The sequence below is a fragment of the Rhagoletis zephyria genome, unplaced genomic scaffold (genome assembly GCF_001687245.7).
Source record: "Rhagoletis zephyria isolate East Lansing unplaced genomic scaffold, Rhagoletis_zephyria_1.1 Rzeph_scaffold_11578, whole genome shotgun sequence".
Taxonomy (NCBI): Eukaryota; Metazoa; Arthropoda; class Insecta; order Diptera; family Tephritidae; genus Rhagoletis; species Rhagoletis zephyria.
In genome coordinates this window covers 5,252-18,863 of record NW_016168654.1, presented here as the reverse complement: position 1 = coordinate 18,863, position 13,612 = coordinate 5,252, and the positions used below count along the sequence as shown (strand labels likewise).

General features: G+C 36.2%; 1 protein-coding gene across 1 annotated transcript; it reads left to right on the top strand.

Moving 5' to 3' along the window:
- Positions 1 to 6: 6 nt before the first annotated feature.
- On the top strand, positions 7 to 13,321 carry LOC108377151 (disks large 1 tumor suppressor protein-like; the record flags this gene model as incomplete). The annotated part of the gene is made up of 3 exons (XM_017633414.1): positions 7 to 384; positions 499 to 623; positions 13,205 to 13,321. Coding segments are annotated over exons 1-3 (309 nt in total), but the record flags the coding sequence as incomplete, so codon positions are not given.
- Positions 13,322 to 13,612: the final 291 nt, after the last annotated feature.

Below are 13,612 nucleotides of genomic sequence, written 5' to 3'. Positions count from 1 at the left end.
GAAACTGTAAGATATGCATGTTAATGCTATAGTTAGATTTTGTGAACTCTCAATTATGACTTGCGCAAGTGTAAGAAAGAAACAATTCAAATAAATAATAAGACTTCTTATTTCCCATTGCGGAAATGCAACATGTTAATTTTAAAAACTTTTAAAATAAGCAAATTAAACTAAGATTTGTTCTTCTTTTGATAACTGATAATAGAGTCTCAAATAGGAGTTTGCGAAATTGAATTTGGGATCTCCTGATTTTAAGTTTGGTCATCATCTTTTTATTTTCGAAACTGTATTCTGATCCAAAGTTTCGAAGGAGGCGAATGTTGTTTTTCGATGGTCGGAGGCTGTGCACCATATTTATTTCAAGGTTTCTCAACAAGATTTTAAGTATGTCTTTATATTACGTTCGTATAAATATGTGTTTGTTATTAATATGCACATTATTGGACAATTTCAATGGTAATAAATGTTACACCATTTTTTCATGTTCTTATTTTGCAGATATTCAAGAATTCTATGAGTTAACACTGCTGGATGACTCAAAGACAATACAGCAGAAGACAGCCGAAACGTTGCAAATCGCCAGCAAATGGGAACAGGATGGCCATGCAATAAAAATCGCTGATGTAAGTATATACAAAAAATGCTTGACTGCCAAACTGTTTGCGTTATTTTCTATTCATTTTTACTTTGGCAAAAATTAAATCAGCATGTAATACTGTAGGATGGCAATAAGCCAGTGAACTTGTCGACTTTCTAGAGCTGGGATTGCAATCCTGCATGAACATTTTTTTTGCCTTTGTGTAAGATATTTCTTAAAAAGCTAGCGTTTTTTTGGTGCATATCTACATACGTATATATATGTACATATGTGCTATATACATATATTTCTATATACACACCGTGAGCCAAATTTAATTTTTTATGATAGTATAGCTGATTACTTAACAAACACCATATAAATCCAAATTTCAGACTTTGTGCAAAAGTATGAAAATTCCTCCAAATTTCTAACTTTTTAATCAGCATCTCTAGAAAATATGTTGGTATGCAGTTTTCTAGGCCATTAAGGTCCAGTTTCACAGTGCGTAGTTATTTCTGAATTGGCAGTTACTTAACTACAGATTTTCAGTACGAAAATTGGCCCTAAATGTGAGCATAATAAAGTGTAATTATTAAGTAGCTAGACTTAACGTTGATCATTTCATTGTTTTTTTGTTTTTTTTTTTTGTGTTGACAGTGCTCTGCATTTTTTTCCATATATAAAAAAAATTGTCGAACCTGCTTTGTATGGAAAAGTTCGTAACAAGGTCTACAAAGAAAAAATATAAAGGATTATGATTTGAGAGTATGAACCTGTAATATCCGGTGTTGGATTTGTGGTCCGTCGCCGAGTACTGGCGTTCACCCCAGTGGACGAACGTCTAGCCATAATTCGCATCAAGGCGAGATTCTTCAACATCTCGCTTAGCTGTGCCCATGCCCCGACGGAAGCGAAAGACGAGGCGTCCAATGATCTCTTCTATGAGTGCTTGGAGCGAATATATGAGCGCTGAACCAGGCACGATATAAAAATCGTGCTTGGTAATTGCAATGCCCAGGGTTGGCAAGGAATGGATCTTTGGCGCAACTGTCGGAAAATTCAGCTTCCACGATGAAAAGTGCGATAACGGACTGAGGCTGATCGACTTCGCCGGAGCCCGAAACATGGTAAGATGTAGTACTAGCTTCCAGCATAAAAATATCCATCAAGCTACTCCAGATCGAAAAACGAGAAACAAAATCGGTCATGTTGTGATAGACGGAAGGCACGCTTCCAGTGTTTTAGACGTACGTACACTTCGAGGGCCAAACATCGACTCGGACCACTATCTTGTTGCAGCCAAAATACACACCCGCCTCTGTGCAGCAAAAAATGTGAGCCCAACAATGCAAGGAAAGCTTAACGTCGAAAAGCTGCAATTATAACATACCGCCAATTTATTCGCCACTCGACTCTCCGCCGGCAGTGGCATCACATCCCCCGCTTATTAAGTAGCACCGCCGCAGAAGGTATGATTAGGAGTGTCAAGAAGCTGCAGAGAAAAAAGAATCCGCCTACAGGGCCACGCTGCGATCGGGCACAACGCGAGTCATGTAGGACCGTTATAGGGAGCGAGACGTATTTGCCGCAATAAGAAGAAAGAGGCCGAAATACGTGAGTGCGAAGAGCTTGAAATGCTGGCGGACAGGAAAAACGCCCAACAACTTTATCAGAGAGTTAGGCGACTTACTGGAGGTTTCAAGACCAGGGCGAACTCCTGTTAGAACAACCATGGCGACCTAGAGACCGATGTCCAGAACGTACGTAAATTATGGAGGGAACACTTTTCCACCCTAGTGAATGACAGCAGAACTGAGAGTAGAGAAGACGAACGCGAGCCCCCAGTCGATGTCCCACCGCCTGACCATGACGTGGTACGAATAGCGATTACGTGGCTGAAAAACAACAAAGCTGCTGGAGCTGACGGCCTGCCAGCCGAGCTATTCAAGTACGGCGGCGAGGAGCTGATATGGTTCATGCATCAACTCTTATGTAGCGAATTAAAATCCAGCGGCTCCGCTGGCTAGGTTATGTCCTTCGAAAGGACAGAAACGCTCCAGCTCTGAAAGTGTTCAACGCGGGTTGCGACGCTGGTAACAGAGGAAGAGGAAGGCCTCATCTGCGTTGGAAAGACCAGGTGGAGACGGACTTGGCTTTACTTGACATTTCCTAATGGCGTCAATTGGCACAGAAGAGAAATAACTGGCGTGCTGTTTTGGACTCGGCTAAAATCGCTTTGGCGGTTACAGCGCCAATAAAGAAGAAGAAGAAGCTTTAGTAGTAATGGGAGGTGGGCGGTTCTTACCTGATTTCAAAAATTTCCACGGGTTTCTTTGTGAGACTCTAAGCAATGTTTGCACTGAGTGTGGTGGCGATTGGTAAAGAGACTACTAAGATACAGCATTTAATCATAAGTAGTCGCTGCCACACCCATTTTCCAAAAATTGTATAACTGTCTAATTTTATGTCAAAAATCTACTTCACATACCAACTTTCAACAATTTGGACCAAGCATTTACGGAAATATCGAAGTTTTTGCATTTTTCCAAAACACCGTTATTTGGGAGGAAATTGTCCAATTTAGCTGATAATCAATACCAACCTACCTGGAATGAAAAGCAACCTTTATACTAAATTTCGTTGATAGAAAGACGGACATGGCTTAATCGGCTTCTTTTTTCATTCTGAGCAATTTGGCGTATATGTATACATATGTCCGTATCTACCTCGATTCGTTATGCAAAGAAAGTTATAATACCCTAGTGCACAGTTGCGCTCGGGTATTAAAATAAGTCAAATTAACTTCAAATTTTTTTAAGTGTCGCTAATTGTACATATGTAGTTATATGGTATGTACATATACCTACATACACATATGCATATAAATATACATATGTATGTTTGTGTTACTCTAATCGCATACATAAATAAGTACATATTAGTTAGTCGCCACAATGACGTTTACTTGTAAATGGCGTTGACCTACTTAAGTTCAAACGTTGCTCGCAAATCGTTAGTCCTTGGCGTGTCCTAATTAATTTATAGCGCACCGACACGATAACAACAATAAAAACGTGGTAAAAATACCAGCTCTAGAAGAAGGCTCTAAATTTGTGTGCTCCTAAGTATGTACATATGTACATATATATGTATGTACATGTGTTTGTCTGCGCCCACTATCGCGAATGCAATTAATTTTTGGAAAATTTTGCAGCTTGTCGCTTTTGAAGCACTTTTTAAGTGTTTCCGCTTAGCGCATGNAAACGAATTTTTTCGCACAACTTTATATATTTTCTGGCCAAGTACAATAATAAACATCTGGGATATGTTTGCTATTTTTCATTGAGAAGCAGCTACATACATTCATACATACACGTCCATTAGATTGTGCAAAAGAAAAAAGTTAGCCGGACACCCCTAGTCCTAGCCTAAAGTATTTTTGCAAGGCAATTTCGAAACATTTTTGTTTGTCTGTGGGGTCCGCCTTTTTACATTTTTTCGTTATATCTTCGGCATTTACAGTCATATCTTAAAGTGCGTCCATCTTTTTTTTGTTTGCTTGCAAGCTGGTCCAGTCTAATGTATGTACATAAATACATATTTCCGTATTTTTTTGATTTCCACTTGAAAAGGAGGGAATTGTAGCTGCTGGTAGTAGGCTACTAAAACTTCGAATAAGAAAAACAAGATACCCAAATCGGTGAAATTTCATGGCTATCCATTTAATTCCTAGGTAAGTCAATACAAGCATTCGGCTGAAAAGAATGCTAGAATAGTGTGGACGATTTTGTAGGGAGTTTGGAAATAATCAGCCTCATTGCGAGAGTCGTGCCGAATGCAAGTCGTTTTTCGAGAGTCGAATCGTATCGAAAATTTAGCGTCATTCCCTAAAATTTCCACTCGACTAGTGTATTAAAACGGAAGAACTTGGCAGCACTGCATAGTTTTCGACAATTTTCGTCGTTTACTTATTTCAGCACGACAGTAGACAATGCTAATGTTGTCGAGTCGTACAATTCAGCCTAATTTACGACTTACGCAATGAGGCTGAATATTCGAGAGTGGAGCAAAGACGTTGAAATATGCTGGTTCAGGGCTCAAAACTATAATCATATCAACAGCCAATGGTTCGATAACAACACTAACCTCTGTTGCAAATAGGGTTACACCTCTAGGAGGAGCTTTTCTGCGCTGCTATGTGCTGTCGCGCTGAACAACATAGTACCTACTACTGAAACTCAACATAGGAGATAGTGGCATATGTAAATGAGATTCGATGTCAGGCCTCTATCCTGCAATTACTAGCGAAGTTTTAGTGGGAGCTCTGTTTAGGTTACACTCGTTGTCCCAAAAAATAAAATACCTTAGTGTCAAACCGAGCAAAACGGAACTCAGTTCAGACAATGGAACGACTCTCACATTATCCCCCGCGGTGAAGTTCCTCGGCATTGTCTCTGACACCAAACTGAGCTGAAAGACAAATATCAAGAGAAGCCTAGAGATAGCAGTAGGAATTCAGGACTAAGGTCAAAACTTGTGCTGTTAATGTACGGCTATTATAAGACCAATACTAATTTATGGTGCGGTGCGTTAGTACCCAATATACACGAAGCAAACATTGTTCCAATCTTTGAGAAATTCTTGATTCTCAAGTGGATACACAACATTTTTCCAAAAGTTGAATAAAATTTAAAATTCAAATTGATGTCCAAGCTTTTCTCAAGTAGGGAACGCAGATTTGCATACAAATAATTTTCCCTTTTGTTAGAGAGGTTCTCCAATTGACTTGAACACTTGAAAATAAACATTGGATCTTGGAATTTGTTTTGGATCTCCACTTGATCTCCAACCTGAGCTGATTTTATTTCATATTTTTAGCTGTTGTGTGCTCTAATTTGAAATCTGAACATTTCGGTACCGAGTATCGAAAGCGTTGGGTACTTTTTAAATCAGTACTGAGTATCGATCAATACTTGAAAGTAGCGCCTCTTCGCATCACTACCATTTGTGTAACAAGATCAAGAAGCAGAACACGCAGAAGCAGAAAACGTTTAAGCGCCAAACATTCATTTATTAGAATCAAATATGATATACTGTTCATACCCAAATAACCTAGGATATAATTTTAAAACTATTTAAAAGTTTCCTCTAAACTGGAAAAGGCCTTGAAAACTTCGAAAAACTCAAAATTGTTATTGAAAAAGAAAACCGGTTTGTTCGATAAAAAAAATCCGGTTTATTCGATATTCGAAACATCAAGATTTCAAAAAATCCGCCTATAGAAATCCACAAAAACCGGTGGAAATCGTTTTGGAAAACCGAGTCAATTAACCTAGGCAATACGCAGGCAACGCTTCTACCAACCAACCATAACCATTACGAATACCGTTGCTATTACCCCAACTACTACCATTACAAGACATCCACATTACCGCATCATCCTTACCAGCATGCAACATATGTATGTAAATATATTCAGGGAAAACTTTGGAAAGCTGTGTCTGATCACCCTAATACAATATTTACGAACACTTTTTTATTCGCTTATGGAGGGCTGTATTTTCCCCAAGAAAAGTGAACTGCAACAACTCAAAAACTTGTAACTTCTTGGTAAGTTAGTGATGCATAAAGTTTTACAAAGTATTCTTCGACGTATCACTGTCAATACTTGAAGTTTTTGAAGTAAATAAAGAAAAATGTATGTACGAAGAAGTGGATATTTATATGCACTTTTGTTAACTGTTGGTCGCTGTTACTGCTTCCAGCTGCATTCTATTCAAGTTGTCGATAACATGAAAGTGAAAAATTCTAGAAATTTAAGAACTGCTACCATAGATTTGCATAAGACAAACCAATAAGTGGGGGTGAAAGTAAAAAGTAAAGTAAAATGAAAAATGTTTTTAATGACTCTAGACGAAGCTAAACCATTAAACATACACATATACAAACTGTACATGACTTGTAGAGAAAAAACTCTAGTTCTAAATTGGTACTCTTCTAGTTCATTTAGAACCACTACTAGTTCGCTATAGTTCGAATTTAACACAGTGATGTCGTAGGAAATTGAAATTATCCCCTATTGCAGTGCCTCTTCGTTAGGTCCGCAGCAGTTCTGAATTCCACAGTTTAGATCTAGTTTGCTGTGCACCCCTTATTCTATAGTTCCGAAGCAGTTCATTAGTGTTTAGTGGCGCTTGCTATTGTTTGTTAGATTCTAGAAGGTTCCAGGCTGCAATGCCGTCAGACGCGACATGTTAAAACGGTCATACAAATTTTTGTTTTGTTTTTCCAAACTATGAAAGAGCGTCTGTGAAGTGAAGTGAATGAAAGCGCATTCGAACGAAAAAAAAACTCCTTAGTGCCTCCTGCATCCCTTTTTCGATAGTTCCGAACCACTACAAAATTCCTCACAAAGGCGAATTTATATAAGGCGGTGTTGTTTCATCAGCTGTGAGTAGCGCTTGATTGTCAAAATTTTGTATTTCGCTAGCGAGTGAGTGAAAACGTGAGAGTGCGCGCATTTTCTGGTGACCTTTTTCATTCGGATAAGAATAGCTGAAATTTGACAATGGCCCGCTAAAAGCAAAAACAAAATACAAGTAATTGTTGTATTTGTTGAATCGTTACCACTTTATATGTATCCGCCTTAATCCGTCACATTAGATATATGTAGCTGGGCGCGCCACCATTCCGCAGGGCCCGGGTTCAAGCCCAGTACCCGACCAAGATCGAAAATTAAAACCCAAAAAGTAGTTTTCTAATATCGGTCGCCCCTCGGCAGGCAATGGCAAACCACCGAGTGTATTCCGCCATAAAACAGCTTCTCGTAAAAGTATAATCACTTGTGGACGCGGCGTCCCTTCCATTTGTGCGGCAACATCAAGGCGCAGGCCACAAATTGGAGGATAAGCCCGGCCAAACACTTAACATAATCTATTATTAAGATATAGATTTCTAATAAAATGTTTCTCGTATTCTTTTAGACTTATTACTTAGACTTAAGACTTAATTTACGTATCACAGAATAGAAACGGTTATCAAAAAAGGTAGTTCGATCTTCTGGAAAACAATGCATTTTTAATGGTTCTTCCTTCTTGCATCAAAATATAACTTTTTAGAAGAAGTGAACTCACGAACTTTTCACTCTTAGCTAGCGATATGTGATCTTAAAAATGTAAAAAAATATGGTTTTGTAAAAGTACCACATTTCGCCGCTTTGGGGATCTAGTTACTGAATTATAAATTTGATTCTTTAGTTTGGGTCTTTCCAGTAGGGTGCATACTTATACATATACTGACATATATACATACATATGTACATATGTATGTACCTGCATATAACAAGTAAAGAAAAATATTTAGTACTTTGCACTTTGAGGACCTTCACGGGAAATGCTAACCCACTTCAGGTGAAGGAAATAAATTTACCTTCGAGCAAAGGAAATGCATACATATGCACTTACTCTTTTACTCACTTACAATTGAAAAATTATCGATTTTATGAATACAAACATATTTCAAAGTTAATTTCATTTTATAACCACAAAGCTGTTGGGGAAACAAATCAGAAAATGCAATGCGCTAGCTTAACAGCAGCTAAGTGGGTGGTGGTGGCGCGGCCAGCATTCGTGAATTTTCTTATTCACTCATTGCAAGGTAATTTGTTAAGTGTCCACAACATGGATTTGGTGCAGTGATAGTGGATGTGTGGCCGGGTTGTCAATTTGCTGGCTGTGACACAAGCATTTCGCAATTTTTTACTCTTTACATAAATAAGTGCTTATGTACTTTCACACTATATGGATACGTACATACATATGTACATATGCACCTACATATGGTTGTATGTCTGTATATATATATTCTCAATATGGATCTGTTTACTCGCTAAAAACTTTTGAAACGTAATCAAATATATCGCAACCAGATGCTTATGCATTTCCAGACACTTACTTACTTAAATACTTGCGTTTGTGCACATATGTATGTACCTACATTAGGGCGGACCATTTTTTTTTTAACCATACGCTTATAGGATAGAAGGATTTTATGTGTAATTCTATGCAAATTTGGCCAAAAACCCCTTCTGGCGAGTTTTTATTCAAAAATTTAAAACTTCTTTACGACACGACAGCAAAATGCTAAGAAACGTATTTTCTCCATTCGTCAAACTCAAAATTTATTTTAGACTTGTGGTTTCTTCGGCAAATTTGCTTAAGGTAACGCGTAGAATCCTTCTGTGTCATACGCGCATAGTCGAAGAAGTCTTCCATACAAATTGACCCGCCCTAATGTACATACATATATACTTGTATTCAAAAATAGAAATTGTTCACAACATCGTTGGTGCATACGTGTCTCTCCATATGGCATCTAGTACTACTTATCATGCTCGTACATACAATGCAATGCAACATTTTTGCACTTGCTGCAGACATATTTGCCTAAGTGCTTAGTTAAGTGTACTCGGCTGCGGTGAAAAATGCCCAGTCATGGAAAATGCTTACAGATGTCTATATCCATTGCTACATACTTACTATATACATACATATGTGCAAATACTTACATACTTATGTACATTTGTATGTACTTATACAAAAGCATTCAACTATTTTGTATGCACAATGCAAAAAGTTGTTCGCCACATATGTATGTACGTATGTATGTATGTATGTATGTAATCGCATTGGCTATGAAGAAATTGTATTAGTTGCCTGTTAGTGATGGATTACTTTGACAAATAATGTTATTATGTGCGAATCACGGCTGAATAATTAAGTGAGTATGTAGGTGGGTGGGTGTGTCCGGTATGGGATTACATTTATGACTAAGTATGCACATATGTACATACAGGCATACTGATGCTATACGCTTTCGTGTTTGAATGAAATAGCAAATTGGCCATAATGCTCATTTTATTTTGATTTTGCTTTATGCTTATAAAACCGCCCGTCATTTGGTAGAGTTGGCTATTCGTTTCTTAGAAACGGATAAAAATAGATGAGACTCAATGCCACTTATTTCTTTTTGAAACAGAGCTGGTTACAAAAAAAAAAACTATCAGGCATGAAGCCGTCTCATGCAGACCACTTTTCGTTTAATAGATTTATTTAACAATTGCATTACATATGTACATACAAACAAATTTTGTGTAAATATGGTTATTATTAAATATTACCAATACCACTACCAATAGCATTATCAATACCATTACCACTTCAATTACCATTCACAACACCATTACCATTACCATAATCGCTACCGTTGCAATTACTATTAACAATACCATTACCATTACAAATACCATTACTATAACCATTACCATTACAATTACCATTTTCTTTTTCATTGCCTTTACCAATACCATTACCGTTGATGCTACTATTTAATTACCATTTTCGTTGCCATTACCAATACTATTTCCATTGCCATTACCATTACCATAGCCACATAAAAAACTAATGAAACTAAGAAAGGAAAAATTTATAAAACGTGAAAAAATTATATATGTATTTACAATTTTAAGAAACGCAGAAGGCACTGAACGCGAGTCAATGAAAGGCATATTTAGTTGCTTTTTTACCCTAATCGAAGGGGATTCACATTGTAGTACAACGTAATTTAAGTACTACATAGCTGATTTAGTTTAGTAAGCAAAGGAAAATGCGTCGTTTCGTCGAGTCGGCGGCAGGTAAACGGAGTACGCGTGCCACCGGCACAATCATAGGGATCAGATTGGTATCACCCACTGCGACAGCCTTAATCTAAATCATTGGTATTAAAAATAATAAATAAAAGAATATTAAATTAAAAAATAAAATAAAAATAAAGCGAATATAAATAAAAATATTTTTAAAAATTAGATGACATTAAAAAACCATCAAATAAATTTCGAATTCAAAGTTTCATACCTGCAATGGATGCACTTGGGAGTCCATGAACGTTTTGAGTTCCTCAACAAATTAGACACGCTCGGTGATGAAGAAATGTTAGAAAAAAGTACAAAATTATTTGAGATATCGAAAAGGACTTGGATGAGAATTTAAGGAACGAGGTAATACAATTTAAAAACTTGTGCCTGCAGTTTTAACCCGACTATGAAAAAAATCAAGGAGTTGTATGTAACCAAATAAATATGGTTGTACAAACTTTTGTTTAATTACAACGTCAAAGATTGCTTCCCAAATGCAGAAGTTGCAAGGTCATTTTCTAAACTGAAGCTGATAAAAACCCGACTTCTGAAGTTCATGACGGAAAACAGGCGGAATTTTTTGGCTTTTTTCACGCAGTTTCCTAAAAACATAAAAAAAACTCCGTCCACAAAAAAAATTGCCAAAAATCAACGCCGGTTTTTAGCAACTTCAAACTTGCACTTTTTTACTAAAATTTACTGCGACTGAACAAATCTTATTGGAAATCTGCAAACTAGTATGCAAGTTTATTGAATTTTCCTGAGTTTTGCACAAAGTTAAGAAATTTTATTTTTATGTTTTTTTATTGTAGTATGAACTATATTTTTATAAAAAATTAGCGAAAAGAAACCAGAACAAAAAACTTTGCATACAATGCGAAAAATTCTCTGTGCCCGTACTTTTTTGCTCACTATACATTAAGGCGTATCACGAAAAAAAGATTAGCGTGTGCCAGTTTTATTTGAATACTTATGTCGAGAAAAAAATTTGGCTGTAGATTTTTTTTTGCACCCGCTAAAAACGCGGGTAAATCGCGGGTAAATCCCGTTTTTTGCTATAACTTTCTTATTTGCTATCCGATTTTTTTAATTTTTATGTCACCGGAAAGGCCTCGCTCAGGACTATACATCAGTGAAGCTTAACCCTTTTTAGCAAGGTCGTCATCGTGTTTTGAGAGCTTTACTTTTATAGTCTAAAATTAAAAATATAGGGAAAGTACCCTCAGATTGAAAACCCGTTCACTTTCGCGTAGGATTTGGCGTTTCCATTGGTTTGACAGAGTATGCTTGCTACAACGAACGCTTGGCAGCGAATGCTTTGGTCACTAAATTAACAAACTAGCGAAAGATAAATTAATATTTCATATCAATAAATGCATGAAAAACGATATTTATTGCCCGCATTTGATTAAAAAGGAAACATATTTCACACAATTTTATTTATTTACAACAAATGATGAGCGACGCACGCGAAAAGTTGATAGTTGGCCAACTTTCTGCTCTGTGTTGGCGTTAGCATTGCCGAATTTTGGCTTTGTGGACGGCTGCATTTTAGTTCATAAAAAAAAAAAAACTACTCAGCTTCATTTCTTCGCAACAATAGCCACCATATTCATCGGACTAAGACCCAATACTAATTACGAGTTTAATTCGATTTCTAATTCTGTGATTCCTTAATCCTTAATCTCTGCATTAGCTTATAAAACTTGTATATCATTTAATCTATTCGAATTTGTAGTCAATAGTTTTGCTTTTCACTGAAGGAAAATTTGAAAATGACGCGCACGAACTCACTTAATTTATGTGAAGTAGTAGAGTAATTGAGTAATTTACGTTGCAATGTGAACATAGTATAAGGTACTCGTTCATTGTGCATTTTTTCGACAATCGTAGCTTTTTTTAAAGGAGAATATGTATACCAGGAAATTTTGTGATAATTGAGGGAAATTTGACTTTTGGCGGAATTCGTTAACGTGGGTGGTATTTCAAAATTACCATACCTGCGTGTGCTAATTTTTTCTTCAACTATCATTGTTAAAAATTACAAAACTTGTATCAAAAAAGACAGAGTATACACTAGGGTGGTCCAAAAATGCATGTGAAAAAGTAAAGTCGGAATTTGTATGCTCTCACCCCCTAGGATTGTTCTATATCGAAAAATATACCTTTATTTTTTTATTTTGAAATCAAAAAATATTTAGAGGTCGCTCAAAACGCCCAAAGTTTTTCATGTATTTTAAATGGGGAAAAAACAACTTTTCGTAGAAATGGCATAGAATAGTTAAAAATCAACATTTTCCCACCAGAAAACTCTGTTTATCTGCAGGAGATTACCAATAATAATACCCAATTGTTTATTTAACCATTTTTTCATCGCAACTATAATTTATAGGTCCGTCAAAAACCCCGAAAAATGCAATGGGGGGACCAATAAAAAATCGCTAGTATTAAAAAATAGTCAAATAAACAATTGGGTATTATTATTAAAAGTATCATGAAGAGAACCAGAGTTTTCCGATCAATACTGATTTTCAAGAATTCTATACCATTTCTACGAAAATTCCGACTTTACTGTTTTTGGACCATCCTAGTATATACACACCTGTATATGTTAAATATGTGCATATAATTTTACTGTATATACATTAGTATGTATTTACCTTTTATCGCAAATGTGTTTCATTGTTCTATTACCTATTTAGTTTAAGGACCTGAAAAAACCCCCAAGTGTACCTAAAATATTTTATGAAAACTAAATTTGTATACATGTTTTTGTGTTGTCCCAATTACTTATAAACAATTTAGCCACCCATTTATGATTTTTTTTTTTTATAAAAATTATATTCAAAAATTAACTACATCAAGTTGATATCTCCCGCTTTCTTCCTTTCTCTTTCTCTGTACTCTTCCTTTACCCGCTCTTTCTATTACAGTTTATGAGAAATTTTAATCGAAATTATGCATTTGCCACGGAACCAATATCCGATCCAAAACAATTACAATCGATAAATCCGCTCGGCGATGGCACTGGTGTGGATGAGTTGCTGTTGGTAAGAGATAAATACATATTTCGCTGCATACCTACTACATACTTATGTAGATATGTCTGATTGAATGTCCTGTTTGTCAATATGTTTGTGATTTAGTGGAATGTTTGTCTTGCTCAACACAAAAAAAAAGACAAAAAACAAATTATTTAAACACACTTTTCTCTTATTTACTCAAAATTATGTATGTATGTTTAATACATAAATACTATGTTATGCTAACGTATACTCCTATTATATACACGACCATATACAGCAATACAGTAGTGGTCAGATAAAAGTTACTTTATAAAA